This window comes from Myotis myotis, unplaced genomic scaffold (assembly GCF_014108235.1).
Source record: "Myotis myotis isolate mMyoMyo1 unplaced genomic scaffold, mMyoMyo1.p scaffold_m19_p_19, whole genome shotgun sequence".
In the NCBI taxonomy this organism is placed as follows: domain Eukaryota; kingdom Metazoa; phylum Chordata; class Mammalia; order Chiroptera; family Vespertilionidae; genus Myotis; species Myotis myotis.
In genome coordinates this window covers 8931030-8949482 of record NW_023416323.1, presented here as the reverse complement: position 1 = coordinate 8949482, position 18453 = coordinate 8931030, and the positions used below count along the sequence as shown (strand labels likewise).

The 18453-nt window shown below is 39.8% G+C and overlaps 1 protein-coding gene across 2 annotated transcripts in view; it reads left to right on the top strand.

The window, feature by feature from the left end:
- LOC118674053 (zinc finger protein 383) overlaps positions 1-18001 on the top strand; it is a 63691-nt gene extending 45690 nt beyond the window's left edge. For both annotated transcript variants that reach the window (XM_036345240.1, XM_036345241.1), the window contains exons 3-5: positions 10508-10634; positions 10946-11041; positions 16714-18001. In XM_036345240.1, the coding sequence (XP_036201133.1) occupies positions 10508-10634; positions 10946-11041; positions 16714-17909 (1419 nt within the window). In that variant the 3' untranslated portion in view covers positions 17910-18001. The remainder of the gene's footprint in view (positions 1-10507; positions 10635-10945; positions 11042-16713) is intronic.
- Positions 18002-18453: the final 452 nt, after the last annotated feature.

Below are 18453 nucleotides of genomic sequence, written 5' to 3'. Positions count from 1 at the left end.
ATGAAGAGACTAGACAATATATATAAATTTGGAAGGCATGTGGGAAAGCCAGGCGGAGGCCTCACCCTCTAGTGAAGTGGGCTCTCTGAATGTCCAGACCCATGGCTTTTATTCACACATTTTGCCCTTTAGCAAAGCAAACACACATATCAAAGGTAAGGTTTGGTAAATAGTAAAAGATTATCAGGCTAGGGGAATTGCCTTCAGCTGTTCAGCCTGCAGCAGGTAATAATATGCAAATTTTCAGCCCTGCTGAATATCAAAGTCCTATCAGCCTTTTGACAGAAGCCTCCCCTGGAGACACAGTCCAAAAATCCCAGCTCTACACAGCTCATCATCACCCTTGTGCCACCAAACCAAGCAGGAGGGGGCCGAAAATCAGCCTTGCATGGCACTCTGATCTCTCTCAGCAGGATGGGGTCAAAATTACAAGCTCTTCTTGGGCTCCTAACTCAGCAGAAAGGGCTGAATGTCCAGCTCCCCCATTTCCCCAAAGCCAGAAGGGAGAGGCAGGCTAAGCAGCAGCTTTGCGGGAGGGTTGACGACTCTGTGCTAGAGGTAGGAGTGACCATTTCTCTCTCCTAAGCCACACACTATAGTCACTGATTTGTACCCTAAGTCTTTTCAGAGAATAGAGGGACCCTTGAAGTCATTGCTGGGTGTAGCCAGCAGACCCCTCTGCAGGACCTGAGTACAGCAGTGTGGCCTCTCCAGCAATCAGAATCCAGAGTGAACTCCCAAGGCTGGTGCTGCAACGTTGGGAGTGTTCCTTCCTCAGTATGGTAGTGTTTGAACCTCCCAGGCAGACAGAATCTCCACTGATTCCCACTGTCCATTGCTATGTGGCATCCCGTTCCCATCATTTTTGCTCTGAGTTGCATGGAGATCTGCAGGTAGGGAGTTTTGCAGCTGTGGTATCCCCCCAACTTCTCAGCTTCTGCACCTGTGTGAGGGGGCTCTCTATTTCTGTGTCTCCACTCCTCTTACCAGTCTCTATCTGGCTTCTTCTATACTCCTTGGTTAGAATATTTCAGATCAGCTATACTTCAATTGTTTTTTTTAAGTTGACTGCTCTGTAATTTAGCTGCAAATCTTGTTTGGGGAAGGGAATAAGTGGACACAGCTTCCAGCTGCTCTGCAGCTATCTTGGAATCTTCCTGATTCTAATAGTTTTTGATAGCTCTCTTGATTTCTGACATAACAGAATATTTAAACTCATCTTTTAATTTTTGACTGAATCCTGAAATTATCTCTTTTCCAAAAGAGCCCTGGTTCTTTTTATTTTTATTGTTCATTGCTACTGTCTAGGCCAGGGGTGGGCAACCCGTGACATGCGTGCCAAACATGGCACGCCAGTAACTTGCTGGCACGCGAAACCCTCTCTTATAATCTTCCATTTACAATTTTTGTGAACATTTGAATGACTTAAATGTTAAATTACAAGGAACTGGCAAGACACTTGATGTTATGTTTGGTTATATAAAGGTTTTTGAAAAGAAACTGGAAGTCTTTAAGAGGGATGTGGATAGTGAGAGATTTAGATATTTCCCAAACCTCAAGAGGCACATCAAAGACCTCCCAAAAGATGACAGAACAGACTGTCAAAGCCTTCAAAAGCTGTTTTAAACATCATCGAGTCAACTATTGAGCAATTCTTCTCAAGATTTGCGAAATTCAGAGAACTGGAAGAGACAGCAAAATTCATGAGGTTTCCAGACAGCATAAAAACTGGAGGAACTAAACTTACAAATGTTTTCATGGACAGACATGGCTGACTTTGAAATGCAGTTGATTGAATTTCAGAGTAGCTCAATTGGGAAGCAGAAATTTATTGACCTTAGAGTTGACTTGGAAAACATTGAAAAAAAGCGATTAGAGACAGGAGTACCAGAGAGAAGTGTCGAAAACGAACTGGTGAGGACTTAGAATGCCATTCCAGAAAATTTCTTCTGTTTAAAAAACTTTGCAACAGTGTTACTCTCCATGTTTTCATCCACATACACTTGCGAATCTTTCTTCTCAGTGATGAATTTTGTTAAGTCTCATAATAGGAGTAGCCTGACGAATGAAAGTAGTAGCTCGTGCATATCTCTGAAAATCATGAAATATAAACCTGATGTAAAATCTCTGTCATCAGTGATGCAGCAGCAAAAGCCCCACTGATAATATCAAACGGAGTCATAAAATTTTCTGTTGGACTATCAGTGTACATGTATACATTAAAAAATAAATGTATTTTTCATCATCATATAGGGTTGGCACGCAGAAAAATTTCGAGTCAGAGATTTTGCTGGTTTTGGCACGCACTCACAAAAAGGTTGCCCACCCCCGGTCTAGGTCTTTTAAAAACTTAAGTATAGTTGGTAAACAATATTTTTTTGGTTATATTAGTTTCATGTGTACAATATAGTGACTCAACATTTTTCTACCTTACCATTTTTATACCTTATCATAATTCTAGTAATTATCTGTCACGATGTAAACTTATCACAATGTTGTTGACTGTATTCCCTTTCTATTTTTTCAACCATTTTCCTGCCTCCTCCTTTCTGGTAACCATTTCTTTGGTCTCTGTTTATGTGAATCTGTTTTTGCTTTCTTTGTTTGTTTTTAGAGTCCATATACTATAAGTGAAACCTGTATTGTCTTTCTCTGCCTGACTTATATCACTTAGCATAATACTCTAAATCAGGTGGTTTGTGAGGTCCGAAAGGTTGGCGACCACTGGTTTAAGGAAACCTTTGGAGCAGCAGTCACCAACAGGTGGTCCGCGGACCACTGGTGGTCTGTGAGATCTGAAAGGTTGGCGACCGCTGCTCTAGATCCGTCCATGTTGTTACAAATTTTTATCATTTTTAAATTTTTTTTTGGAGGGACTGGTTCTTTATTTTAAAAGGATACACAATTTTCAGTATCAAAACGTTGCACTATTGGTTTCTCTTTCTCCCAATTGGCCCCCAAAAGGACCACACCAAAGGAGAGTACATTTTAAGCCAATAAGCTACAGGATGTGCACCTTAAAGACCTCACCGACCTCACAGAAACCTCACTAAAAACAGGGCATTAGGAAGGGAAAGAAACTTAAAGATCAGCACACTGCCAGCCCAGACTGTAGCAAGCTCTCACAGCCAGACAGGGTGGCCAGTGTGCCCCAACCCCAAAGAAACAAAGTTTCAAAATAATACAAAATTTAAAAAGTTTTGTACATAAAATATTCATTTCCGTTAGTGTATCCTTCATTTCTGTTTGGTTCTTTTTTACAGTTTTGAAGTTCTCACTAAGTTCATTGAGCATCCTTATAACCAGTTTTTTGAACTCTATATCTAGTAGATTTCTTGTCTCTGTTTTGTTTAGTTCTTTTTCTGGAATTCTATTCTATTCTTTCATTTGGGACATGTTTCTTTGACTCCTCATCTTGGCAGCCTCCCTGTGTTTGTTTCTATGTGTTAGGTAGAACTGTTGTGTCTCCTGGGCTTGGTAGAGTGGTCTAATGTAGTAGATACTCTATAGCAGCGGTTCTCAACCTGTGGGTCGCGACCTCTTTGGGGGTCAAACGACCCTTTCACAGGGGTTGCCTAAGACCATCAGAAAACACATATATAATTACATATTGTTTACAGTAGCAACATTATAGTTATGAAGTAGCAACAAAAATAATTTTATGGTTGGGGGTCACCACAACATGAGGAACTGTATTAAAGGGTCGCGGCATTAGGGAAGGTTGAGAACCACTGCTCTATAGGGTTCAGTAGCACAGCCTCTCCTGTCACCCAAGCTGGGCACTCCAGGTGTGCCCCTCTCCATGTGGGCTGTGTACACCCTCATGTTGTAGTTGAGCCTTGATTGCTGTTGGCACATCAATGGGAGGGATTTACCCCTAGGCCAATTGGCTGCAAGCACTGGCAATAAGCACTGACCTTCTTGGAGGATCAGCTGTGCAGGGGCCCAGCACAGAGCAAGACTTACTTCAGTGGGGCTCTGGTGCCCCCTGAGTCTGCCCCTTGAATGTGACCTTTCTGGAGGTGATTGGGTGGTGCTTCAATGTGGTCTGAAGCTGTCCACTGGGTACTCTAGTTCTGGGCCTCCCTATAAGTCCAGATCAAGATTGGCTATTGCCTGTGTTCTGTCTGGGGCCATCTAGAATGAGCTACAAAGCAATATGTAGGTGGTTGCTACTTGTGCTGAGTTTGGAAGTGCCCACATGAGGCCATGCTATGAACCAAGGCCAGCTTCTGCTAGTGCTGTGCCTGGGCCACTTAGCAAGATGTACAGAGAATGCTGAGGTCAGATGCTGCTCATTTGAGAGATTTTAGGAAAGTTTGAAGCATGAGCCAAGACAGGCCATTTCTATGTAAAAACCATTGGTAACAACTTGCGTGTTCACAAGTTGGGTGGGGCATGGTCTTGAGGCATCACTAGAGCAAGGTGAATAAATGTGAGCCAGGTTGATGGAGACTCAGATATGGCACCCACCTGCCTGCTTTTTGGGGGGAGGGCTCAACAAATAAGCAATAGAGTCTGCCAGCACTTTTGTCTGGCAGAAAGCTGCCCCCCACCTATTGCACCTGATGCCACACAACTTAGTTCCTCCCTATTTGTCCTTGGTGCCTCTTTGCAGCTACTGCCCCAGCGCTGGAGCTCAGAGGGCGTGAGTTCCAGTAAGTCTGTGTATGGGGAACTGCCTGGGACTCCAACAGCCATCCTTCTCATGCAGCCTCAAACCTGGCTGCTTTTTACAGCCAGAGTTATGGGGAGTTCTCTTCCTGGCACTGGAACCCTTGGCTGGGGGGCCTATGTGAGTCTGGGACCCCTTACTTTTTAGGAGGAACCTCTGCAGCTGAGATAACTCTCCTGATTTGTATTCACCATATGTGGTTGTTGGACCAGCCCGTTACTGATCTCTGCCTCTCCTACAAGTCTCAATATGGCTTTTTCTTTAAGTCCCTAGTTGTAGGATTTCCATCCTACTAGGTTTCAGACAATTCTGAATGATGGTTATTCTGTAGATTTGTTGTAATTTTGATGACATTTGTTTGCTTTTTTAACGTATTACTCTTACTTTCTGAGATCCAAAAGATTCTGGGGTCTCAGTGACACAGTATAATTGCTTGTTTCCTTTATCCCACATTATAAGGGCAATAGTCTGAAGTGTTTCTTTTATTTTTTTATTTTTTATAGTTTTTTGCTTAAAGTATTACAAAGAGTATTACATATGTCTCCTTTTTTTCCCGCCCTTAACAATCCCCCGGCCTCCCCTACCCCCCAGTGTCTTATGTCCATTGGTTATGCTTATATGCATGCATACACGTCCTTCGGTTGATCTCTTACACCCCCGCCCCACTGCCACTCAACCCTCCCGGGCTTTCCTGCTGTAGTTTGACAGCCTGTTCGAGGCAGCTCTGCCTCTGTATCTATTTTTGTTCACAATTTATAATGGTCTTTATAATCCATGAGTGAGTGAGATCATGTGGTGTTTTTCCTTCATTGACTGGCTTATTTCACTTAGCATAATGCTCTCCAGTTCCATCCACGCCGTTGCAAATGGTAAGAGTTCCTTTTTTTAAAAGAAACATAGTATTCCATCATGTAGATGTACCACAGTTTTCTAATCCATTCATCTACTGATGGGCACTTAGGCTGTTTCCAGATCTTAGCTATGATGAATTGTGCTGCTGTGAACATATGGGTGCACATATCCTTTCTGATTGGTGTTTCTGGTTTCTTGGGATATATTCCTAGAAGTGGGATCACAGGGTCAAATGGGAGTTCCATTTGTAGTTTTTTGAGGAAACTCCATACTGTCTTCCATAGTGGCTGCACCAGTCTGCATTCCCACCAGCAGTGCACGAGTGTTCCTTTTTCTCCACATCCTCTCCAGCACTTGTCGTTTCTTGATTTGTTGATGATAGCCATTCTGACAGGTGTGAGATGGTACCTCATTGTTGTTTTGATTTGCATCTCTTGGATGATTAGTGACTTTGATCATGTTTTCATATGTCTCTTGGCTTTCTGACTGTCCTCTTTTGAAAGGTATCTATTTAGGTCCTTTGCCCATTTTTTGATTGGATTGTTTATCTTCCTTTTGTTAAGTTGTATGAGTTCCCTATAAATTTTGGAGATTAGGTCCTTATCAGATATAACATTGACAAATATGTTCTCCCATGCAGTGGGCTTTCTTGTTGTTTTGTTGATGGTTTCTTTTGCTGTGCAGAAGCTTTTTATTTTGATGTAGTCCCATTTGTTTATTTTCTCTTTAGTTTCCAATGCCCTAGGAGCTGTATGGGTGAAGAAATTACTTCGGCATATGTCTGAGATTTTGTTGCCTTTGGATTCTTCTAGTATTTTTCTGGTTTCCCATCATACATTTAAGTCCTTTATACATTTTCAGTTTATTTTTGTGTATGGTGTAAGTTGGTGGTCTAGTTTCATTTTCTTGCATGTATTCGTCCAATTTTTCCAACACCATTTATTGAAGAGACTATCTTGACTCCATTGGATGTTCTTGCTTCCTTTGTTAAGTATTAATTGAGCATATTGGTTTGGGCCAATTTCTGGGCTCTCTATTCTATTCCATTGATCTATATGTCTGTTCTTGTGCCAATGCCAGGCAGTTTTGAGAACAGTGGCTTTGTAATACAGCTTGATATCTGGTATTGAGATCCCACCTACTTTGTTCTTTCTCAGGATTGCTGCAGCTATCGGGGTCTTTTTTTATTCCAGATGAATTTTTGGAACGTTCGTTCTAGGCCTGTGAAATATGCCATTGGTATTTTAATGGGAAGTGCGTTGAATTTATAGATTGCTTTGGGTAGTATTGCCATTTTAATGATGTTGGTTCTACCAATCCAAGAACACGGTATGTTCTTCCATCTCTTTATGTCTTGCTCTATCTCTGTTTTCAACGTCTTGTAGTTTTCTGAGTAGAGGTCTTTTACCTCCTTGGTTAAGTTTATTCCTAGGTAGCTTAATTTTTTTGGTGCGATGGTAAATGGGATTGTTTTTTTAGTCTCTCTTTCAGTAAGTTCACTATTGGTGTATAGAAATGCCATAGATTTATTGGTGTTAATTTTGTATCCTGCCACATTGCCAAATTCATTTATTAAGTCTAATAGTTTTTTGATGGAGTCTTTAGTGTTTTTTATGTATAATATCATATCATCTGCGAATAAGGACAGTTTTACTGCTTCTTTTCCAATTTGAATGCCTTTTATTTCTTCTTCCTGTCTAATCACAATGGCTAATACTTCCAGTACTATATTGAACAGGAGTGGTGAGAGTGGGCATCCCTGTCTTGTTCCTGTTCTTAGTGGAAATGGTGTTAGTTTTTGTCCATTGAGTATGATGTTGGCTGTGGGTTTCTCGTATATGGCTTTTATTATGTTGAGGTATGATTCTTCTATTCCCACCTTGCTGAGAGTTTTTATGAAAAATGGGTGTTGCATTTTGTGAAATGCTTTTTCTGCATCAATTGATATAACCCTGTGGTTTTTTTCTTTCAATTTGTTTATGTGATGTATCACATTTATTGATTTGCGGATATTGTACCATCCTTGCATCCCTGGGATGAATCCGACTTGGTCATAGTGTATGATCTTTCTGATGTACTGCTGGATCCGATTTGCTAAGATTTTGTTGAGGATTTTGGCATCTATGTTCATGAGGGATATAGGCCTATAATTCTCCTTCATTGTGTTGTCATTACCTGGTTTTGGTATTAGGGTGATGCTGGCTTCATAGAATGAGCTTGGAAGTGTTCCTTCCTCTTGGATTTTTTGTAGTAGTCTGAGGAGGATAGCTTTTAGTTCTTCCTTGAATGTTTGGTAAAACTCCTCTGTGAAGCCGTATGGTCCTGGGCTTTTGTTTGCTCAAGCTTTTTGATGACTGCTTCAATTTCTTCCATAGTTATTGGCCTGTTGAGATTTTTAGATTCTTCCTGATTAAGTTTTGGAATGTTGTATTTTTCTAGGAATATGTCCATTTCCTCCAGGTTGTCTAGTTTGTTGGAGTAGAGTTGTCCATAGTATTGTTTAGCAGTCATTTGTATTTCTGTGGGGTCTGTTATTATTTTGCCTCAATCATTTCTGATTTTGTTTATTTGGATCCTTTCTCTTTGCTTCTTGGTGAGCCTGGCTAGAGGTCTGTCAATCTTGTTTATCCTTTCAAAGAACCAGCTCTTTGTTTCATTGATTTTATGTATTGTTTTTTTGGTGTCTATGTCATTTATTTCTGCTCTAATCTTTACTATCTCCTTCCTTCTGCTCACTATGGGATTTTCTTGTTTCTCTCTTTCTAATTCTTTGAGTTGTAGAGTTAGATGATTTACTACCATTTTTTCTTGTTTTTTGAGATAGGCCTGTAGGGCTATAAACTTCCCTCTCAGGACCACTTTCATTGTGTCCCATAGGTTTTGGATTGTTGTGTTTTCATTGTCATTAGTTTCCAGGATGTTTTTAATTTCTTCTTTGATCTCATTGGTAACCCAATCAATATTTAATAACATGCTATTCAGCTTCCAAGTGTTTAAGTATTTTGGGTTGTTTTTATTGTAGTTTATTTCAAATATTATGCCATTGTGGTCTGAGAAGATGCTCGGTATGATTTCAACCATCTTGAATTTGGGGAGACTTTGTTTGTGACCCCATATGCGGTCTATTTTTGAATATGTCCCTTAAGCCCTTGAGAAGAATGTATATTCCGTGGCTTTGGGGTGAAGTGTTCTGAAGATGTCAATTAAGTCCATCTGATCTAGTGAGTCATTTAGGATTGCTGTTTCTTTGCTGATTGTTTGTCTAGAGGATTTATCCAGTGATGTCAGTGGTGTATTAAAGTCCCCTACTATGATTGTATTGTTGTCGATCTCTCCCCTGATATCTTCCAGGAGTTTTTTTCATGTATTTGGGTGCTCCTGCATTGGGTGCAGATATGTTTATCAGGGTTATATCCTCTTGTTGTGTTGATCCCTTTAGTATTATGAAGTGGCCTTCCTTATTTCTTGTTATGGCCTTCACTTTGAGGTCTATTTTGTCTGATATAAGTATTGCTACCCCAGCCTTTTTTTCATTTCCATTTGCCTGAAAGATATTTTTCCATCCCTTCACTTTCAGTCCGTGTGAGTCCCTTTTAATAATGTGGGTCTCTTGTAGATAGCAAATACATGGGTCATGTTTTTTATCCATTCAGCCACTTGATGTCTTTTGGTTGGAGCATTTAGTCCATTTACATTTAAAGTTATTATTGAAAGGTAGCCATTTCTTTTTTTGTGTGGCTGTTTTCTTTCTGAGCTTTTTATTTCTTCTTTTTACACCATTCCTTTTAGCATTTCTTGCATTGCTGGCTTGGTGGTGATAAAGTCCCTTAGCCTTTTTTTGTCTGTGAAGCTTCTTATTTCCCCTTCAATTTTGAATGATAGCCTTGCTGGATAGAGTATTCTTGGATTCAGTCTTTTGCTTTGCATCACTTTGTAAATATCTGTCCATTCTTTTCTGGCCTGATGTGTTTCTGTTGAGAACTCATTTGATAATATAATGGGAGATCCCTTGTACGTAACTTTCCGTCTCTCTCTTGCAGCCTGTAAGATTCTCTCTTTGTCCTGAACATTTGCCATGGTAATTATGATGTGTCTTGTTGTGGGTGTTTTGGGGTTCACCTTGTTTGGGACTCTCTGTGCTTGTGTGATTTTTTTCTTCCCCACCTCAGGGAAGTTTTCTGATATTATTTCTTCAAATAGGTTTTTTAACCCTTGTTCCTCTTTCTGTTGTTCTGGCACCCCTATTATTCATATGTTGTTTCGTTTCATGTTGTCCCATAGCTCCCTTAGACTCTCCTCCTGTCTTTTAATTTTTTTCTCCAATTGCTGTTCAGTTTGGGTGTGTTTTGTTCCTCTGTCTTCTAATTCGCTAATTCGGTTCTCTGCTTCTCCTAGTCTACTGTTGAAACTTTCAATGGTGTTTTTTTTTTTGCAGCTATATCACTCTTCATTTCTTCTTGGTTCTTCCATAATGTATTGATTTTTTCATCTGTTTCTTCTTGCTTCTTGCATCAGTTGTTGATTTTTTCGTCCATCCGGTTTATGCACTCTAGGACCCTTAATCTGAATTCTTTTCTGTCATGTCGCATGCCTCTGTATCACTTAGCTGCTTTTCTGGCGATTCCTCCTTTTTTTCAGTTGGGGGTTTCTTTGTCTACCCATGTTTGATCGTACCACCATATCTAGATGGTGAGTCGTTCAGTGGCTGCTCCTTGGGTGGCAGTGGCTCCTCGGGCTGTGGCTGCTCCTCGGGTGGTTGTGGTAGCAGCTGCTCCTCAGTTGGTAGCAGGTCCTCTGGCGGGTTCTGTTCAGAGTTGTGGTGGCTCCTCTGGCTGGTGGGGGGAGGCTTCACACACAGCTGCTGTTCCTCAGACAGAGGGTGTGGTGATCAGGAGGCTGCTGTTCCTTGGATGGGCGTGGGCTACAGAAGCCTGAAGTGTTTCTTTTCTTACACAAGTATACATGTCTTTATTGTTTCAGGAATCAATGATATTCAGGGATGTGGCCATAGATTTCTCTCAGGAGGAGTGGGAATGCCTGGACCCAGCTCAGAGGGACTTGTACAAACATGTAATGCTGGAGAACTACAGCAATCTGCTATCAGTGGGTAATGTCATTCATACCAATAATTTAGAGTTCTCTTCTGGAATGTCTGTTTTCTTCCACAGTGAATTTCTTAGCTGCTTTTTTAGTTTCTAGCTGAATTCCTGTTCTCTATTCCTCAACAAATGGTTGGAACTGAAATGAAAAAGAAGAATACTAAACTGAAAGTTCCAATTGGCTATGGCTGAAGCTTCATCTTTTTTCTTTTGCTATTCCTGTAGTGGCATCTCTTTTTTGATCATCAAGGGACTGCATCTTACATGGATCTGACTTACCCATAGCATAACCATGTTTTGTATCTTTTCTTGTGAGCAGGACTTTACATACCTAAGCCTCATGTTATCTCCTTATTGGAACAAGGGAAAGAGCCCTGGATGGTTGGCAGAGAACTGACAAGAGGCCTGTGTTCAGGTAAGTAAGAAATGATTGAACAAAGCAGGGCATCATAGGTAATAACTTAACTAATCCGTAAGGAAACAGTGTCTTCAAGATATTATCTTAGAAGCTCCCATCAAAACACTAGGCCTGGGAGAAAAAAATAAGTTTTTGTGTTGTTTTTTTTTTACCATGAGTTTATAAATGACCTATTTCATTTCTTCCCTCACTTACTAATCTTTTTATTATTATTCTTTAACACACCACTTAATTTCAAGTAGGTTTCCTTCACTTCCCCTCCAAAGAAAACTTTTACCCATATTTAAGTTTCAGTTCATTATTAGCCTTTCTTTCTCTTAGACTCATCTAAATGTTTTCTGTTACCACCCCCAAAATAAGATGTGTGTGTGTGTGTGTGTGCATACATGCATTTGTATATATGCACTGCTCTTCCCCTTCAACTAGTCTTCAGTATAGCTTCTAGCATTTGGGCTTCTGCCATTGTGTGAGCAAGAGGGAATTGTGTGAAAGGAGATCAACAAAGTAGCAGGATGTATGGAGTGTTGGTGTGCTAGGTACATGTGGGAGGAAGGGTGTACCTGCAGGTGATTTGGATTTTGTGGACTTAGGTATGGACTTTGAATTCTGTTCTAAATGAGGTAGGTGCAAAGCTATTTTATTCTGAATGAGGTGATTTGAGTAGAGGAGTGACAACATGTTTTTAAAGGAATACTCTAACTCAGAGATTGCTAATTTTGGATTTCTTTGTACAGAATTTAGGGAGTCAATGAACTTAGATGAGAAGGAGGAAAATGCATCTTGCCCTGGCCAGTGTTCAGTTGGTTGGAGAGTCATCTCATGCACTAGAAGATCATGGGATTGAATCCCAGTCAGGGCACATACCTAGATTGCAGGGTCAGCCCCTGGTTGGGGCTTGCACAGGATGCAGTCTATCAGTGTCTCTCATATCAATGTTTTTCTCTCTCTCCCTCCATCTCTAAAAACATAAAAAAAAATTGATATTTAGTAAACTCTAAGTGAAACTTAGTATTTCTTCCAATTATGGTATATGCAGCAAACCATAATAGTATTTGTTCCATGATTTTGACATGAATGGAAATCAACATACTGAATTATTATTTGTGCTCATCACTATTTCATAACTACTATAGTACTAGGTTTACTGCTAGACCTTACTATTCAGTGTGTTAATAAAGAAGAAAACTCCAAGAAGAGGGAAGAACCCCTGTGAAAGCCCTTCTAGGAGGGGAAAGGTTGGTGTGTTTGAAGAACTGAAAGAAAGCCAGTATTGCTGGGCCCCATGAGCAAGCAAGAGTGAAATGTGAGTCGAGGTTGGAAAGACAGATAGGAACCACATTACTCAGCCTCTGCTGGTATTATGAGAAGTATGGATTTTTGTAGTAGAAGGCCAAGGCAAGTGCATTTTTGGTCCCTGAATTGATTACTGAGTGTGAAACTTGCTGGGGAAACTGGGTTAGGAGGCTATTTTAGTGGTCTGAGTAAGAGATAATTCTGGTTTGGAAGAGGGCATTAACAGTGGAAATAGAAGATGATAGTTTTAAGTTACTTTGGAGCTTAAAATTGTTGAAAGGTTATATAGAGGTATGAGTAAAAAAGATTATACTAGAGATGTTCTAATAAGCTCCATTTTGATGTCTTCAAATCATTTCATTAGCTTAAAAATTCTACTTTTTGATAAGAAATTCTTTCATAATAATACCTGTCAAATACTGAACACTTTATTGAGAGATAATTACAAACATTTCATCACCCTTCCAGTAATCATTTCTTTATCTTTACAGATAAAGAAGTAGGGATTTAGAAAGGTTAAATAATTGCCTAGGAACATATAATGAGTTAGTGTCAGAGTTGGTACTCAGCTTATCAGTCTGCTTCTTGTTCCTATCATCTTTCCATTGCAGTGTTTAGCACTTTGTCATTTTCTTTCTGTCTGCCTTAAACTTCAGCTGCCACTCCTCTTAGTCACTACAGGTGGTAATGAGCAAGTGTCTCTCTTCTAAAATGAGCATCACAAAATTCTAAGGCACACAATAGTTTCACCTAATCCCTCGCACATAACAGATTCTGAGTCTTCCCTATCCGCCACTCACATCAAAATAGTTCAATCCTTAGATTTATCTCAGGCTATTCCCTCATGTGGCTTGCCCTCTGTAATCTCTTTCATATTCCATCCAATATATCCTTTATTATGGAGCCTATTGTTTCTGCCCCAACTGAGTGTGCAGCAGTTTAATTCTAACACTGACTACCCAGAGTTTACATAGACCCTGTAAATTAATAGCAAAATCCTACACAATACAGCCTTTACTTCAGCTGCCAGCTGTAAGTCTCAGGGGGTCCTCAGAACACCCATACTTCTAACCAACTGGCTATAAAGTTGGGGCTTTCTATGACTCTTGCAGTTTTAATGATTTGCTGGAATAACACAGAACTCAGAAAGCTCTATACTTACAGTTGCAGTTTTACTGTAAAGGATATATATTAGGCCAAGGTCTGGGAGGCTCCCAGATGCAGAGGTTCCATACCCTCTATCACTGTTGAGTAAAATGCATCACCCTTTTGGCATTTCAGTGTGTTCAGGTAGCAAGCTTTAGTGTCCAGAATTTTTATTGTGATTTATTTATATTCACATGATTAATTGAGTCATTGACCACTCAATTTCTGGTTCCTCTTATCTCTCCAGAAGTTGAGAAAATGAAAGTCCTAAACTTCTAATCACATGTTTGGTGTTTCTGGTGACCAATGTCTATCCCAAAGCTATCTTTGGACCTACTATGTTTGACTTGATTAGCATAACAAAAATACTTCTATCATACAAGAAATTCCAAGAGTTGTTGAAGCTCTATGATAGGAACCAGGTACAAAGACCAAATTCATTTTTTTTATTATATCAAAAACCAAGAATCTTCCCCTCTATGGATTTCTTTCTTTCTTTTTTTTTAATTGATTTTTTACAGAGAGGAAGGGAGAGGGATAGAGAGTTAGAAACATTGATGAGAGAGAAGCATCGATCAGCTGCCTCCTGCACACCCCCTACTGGGGATGTGCCCCAACCAAGGTACTTACCCTTGACCGGAATTGAACCTGGGACTCTTCAGTCCCAAGGCCGATGCTCTATCCACTGAGCCAAACCGGCCAAGGCTGAGTTTATTCTTTTTTATTTTTTTTAATTTTTTTTATTGTTTTATTGCTTAAAGTATTACAAAGGGTAATACATATGTGTCCTATCCCCCCCCCCCCCGCCTTGAAAATCCCCTGGCCTCCCCTACCCCCCAGTGTCTTATGTCCATTGGTTATGCTTATATGCATGCATACAAGTCCTTCAGTTGATCTTTTACCCCCTTCCCTCCTGCCCCCCAACCCTCCCCGGCCTTCCCACTGCAGTTTGACAATCTGTTTGAGGCAGCTCTGCCTCTGTATCTATTTTTGTTCATAAGTTTATAATGGTCTTTATTATCCATGAATGAGTGAGATCATGTGGTGTTTTCCTTCATTGACTGGCTTATTTCACTTAGCATAATGCTCTCCAGTTCCATCCATGCCATTGCAAATGGTAAGATTCCTTCTTTTTTACAGCAGCATAGTATTCCATCATGTAGATGTACCACAGTTTTCTAATCCATTCATCTACTGATGGGCACTTAGGCTGTTTCCAGATCTTAGCTATGGTGAATTGTGCTGCTATGAACATATGGGTGCACATATCCTTTCTGATTGGTGTTTCTGGTTTCTTGGGATATATTCCTAGAAGTGGGATCACAGGGTCAAATGGGAGTTCCATTTGTAGTTTTTTGAGGAAACTCCACACTGTCTTCCATAGTGGCTACACCAGTCTGCATTCCTACCAGCAGTGCACGAGTGTTCCTTTTTCTCCACATCCTCTCCAGCACTTGTCGTTTCTTGATTTGTTGATGATAGCCATTCTGACAGGTGTGAGATGGTACCTCATTGTTGTTTTGATTTGCATCTCTTGGATGATTAGTGACTTTGATCATGTTTTCATATGTCTCTTGGCTTTCTGAATGTCCTCTTTGAAAGGTGTCTATTTAGGTCCTTTGCCAATTTTTTGATTGGATTGTTTATCTTCCTTTTGTTAAGTTGTAAGAGTTCCCTATAAATTTTGGAGATTAGGCCCTTATCAGATATGACATTGGCAAATATGTTTTCCCACGCAGTGGGCTTTCTTATTGTTTTGTTGATGGTTTCTTTTGTTGTGCAGAAGCTTTTTATTTTGATGTAGTCCCATTTGTTCATTTTCTTTTTAGTTTCAAGTGCCCTAGGAGCTGTATCAGTGAAGAAATTGCTTCGGCATATGTCTGAGATTTTGTTGCCTTTGGATTCTTCTAGAATTTTTATGGTTTCCTGTCATACATTTAAGTCCTTTATCCATTTTGAGTTTATTTTTGTGTGGTGTAAGTTGGTGGTCTAGTTTCATTTTCTTGCATGCATTCGTCCAATTTTCCCAACACCATTTATTGAAGAGACTATCTTGGCTCCATTGTATGTTCTTGCCTCCTTTGTCAAATATTAATTGAGCATATTGGTTCAGGCCATGGATTTATTTCTTTCAAGAGACTTTAATGGAGGTCAGAAAATTATCCAGTTTTTATAGTATATATGCATACATGCATGCTTATATAGATGTATATAAAACTATCATTTTTTCATATGCCCTAAGCTTTGTATATTTACCAGTCTTTCCAGATGATTCTGATTCATATGAGTATTTCAGAAGGATTGTAGTTTTCTATGTCCATAGTCTCTTCTTTCCGCTTTCTGCATTATACAGTCCTGCACCACTTAACAAAAGGGATACGTTCTGAAAAAGTATCATTAGGTGATTTCATCACTTTGTGAACATCATAGTTACGCAAACCTAGATGACATATCTTACTACTGTCATTGTGTGTTCTATACTTTTATATAGCTGGAAGTGCAGTAGGTTTGTTTACACCAGCTTCACCACAAACATGAGTAGTATATTTCGTCACAACCTTAGAACATCTAGGATGTAACTAGGCAATAAGAATTTTTCAGTTCCATTATGTATTTACTAAAGGCCTGGTGCACAAAATTTGTGCCCTTGGGGAGGGGGTGGTCCCTAAGCCTGACCTGTGCCCTCTCACAGTCTGGGAGTTCTCAGAGGATGTCTGACTGATGGCTTAGGCCCATGGGGAGCAGGCCTAAGCCGGCAGTTGGACATCCTTAGCACTGCCATGGAGGTGGGAGAGCCTCCTGCTACCGCAGCTGCGCTCACCAGCCATGAGCCCAGCGTGTGGCTGAGTAGCACTCCCCCTGTGGGAGTGCACTGACCACCAGGGGGCAGCTCGTGCATTGAACGTCTGCCCCCTAGTGGTCAGTGCTCATCATAGTGACTGGTTGTTCCACCGTTTGGTCAATTTGCATATTACCCTTTTATCATATAGTATGAGACCACAACTGCAGATGTGGTCCAAATTTGACTAAAATGTCATTATGGGGTACATGGATGACTATATCTCACTACATTCTATACATTTCTAGTCCATTTTTCAGATTAAACAAATATACTTGAGAACTGTATGTCATTTACTACCAGATATCTTAAATTTTTTCATTTCTATTATAAAAGTTTAACGTTTCACAAATGGGACAGAAGTAATATTTGCTATTTTCTTTTCTTTCAGATCTGGAGTCAATGTGTGAAACCAAGTTATTATCTCTAAAGAAGGAAGTTTATGAAATAGAATCATGCCAGAGGGAGATAATGGGACTTACAAAGTATGGCCTTGAGTATTCTCATTATAGAGATGTTTTGGAATATGGCAGCCACCTTGAAAGACAACTGGGATATCAGAATGGTCATTTCAGCCAAGAAATATTTACTCATAGATATATGCCCGCATATATTCAACAGACATTCTTTACTTTGCATCAAATAATTAATAATGAAGAGAAACCTTACGAATGCAAGAAATGTGGGAAAGTCTTTAATCAGAATTCACAATTTATTCAACATCAAAGAATTCATAATGGTGAAAAATCTTATGAATGTAAGGAGTGTGGGAAATTCTTTAGCTGTGGCTCACATGTTACTCGACATCTGAAAATTCATACTGGTGAAAAACCGTTTGAATGTAATGAATGTGGAAAGGCCTTCAGTTGTAGCTCATACCTTTCTCAACATCAGAGAATTCATACTGGTAAGAAACCCTATGAATGTAAGGAATGTGGGAAAGCCTTTAGTTATTGCTCAAATCTTATTGACCATCAGAGAATTCACACTGGTGAAAAACCCTATGAATGTAAAGTATGTAGGAAAGCTTTTACTAAGAGCTCACAACTTTTTCAACATGCCAGAATTCATACAGGTGAGAAACCCTACGAATGTAAGGAATGTGGCAAAGCTTTTACTCAGAGCTCAAAGCTTGTTCAGCATCAGAGAATTCATACTGGTGAAAAACCCTATGAGTGTAAGGAATGTGGCAAAGCCTTCAGTAGTGGCTCAGCACTTACTAATCATCAGAGAATCCACACTGGGGAAAAACCCTATAATTGTAAGGAATGTGGCAAGGCTTTTACTCAGAGCTCACAACTTAGACAACATCAGAGAATTCATGCTGGTGAGAAACCTTTTGAATGTCTCGAATGTGGGAAAGCCTTTACTCAGAACTCACAACTTTTTCAACATCAGAGAATTCATACAGATGAAAAACCATATGAATGTAATGAATGTGGAAAGGCTTTTAATAAATGCTCAAACCTTACTCGACATTTGAGAATTCATACTGGTGAAAAGCCCTATAACTGTAGGGAATGTGGGAAGGCATTTAGTAGTGGGTCAGATCTCATTCGTCATCAGGGAATTCATACTGATGAATAATGAAAGTTAAAGCTCTTCCTAATATTCTTTTTTTTGAAATATATTTTATTGATTTTTTACAGAGAGGATGGGAGAGAGATAGAGTTAGAAACATCGACGAGAGAGAAACATTGATCAGCTGCCTCCTGCACATCTCCTACTGGGGATATGCCCGCAACCCAGGTACATGCCCTTGACCGGAATCGAACCTGGGACCTTTCAGTCCGCAGGCCGATGCTCTATCCTCTGAGCCAAACCGGTTTCGGCCCTAATATTCTAAACAACAATTAATGTTAGAGAGTTACCATCTTTCACTATTTGTTTTCATTCATATAAATGCTAATTTTCATAATTACTACATATATATATATGGAGAGAGAGAGAGAGAGTCTATATTGGCATTTATCCATGCTTCCCCAATATTGTACTAATGGCAGATATTCAGTAATTCTTTTCTTTCCCATTATTTTGTCCTACCTTCTTGGTGTTAATGTTATATTATTCTTTATATTTGCTTGTGTTTCAGGGCTATTTTTTTCTGTTCTGATTTATGTGTTTGTGCTTA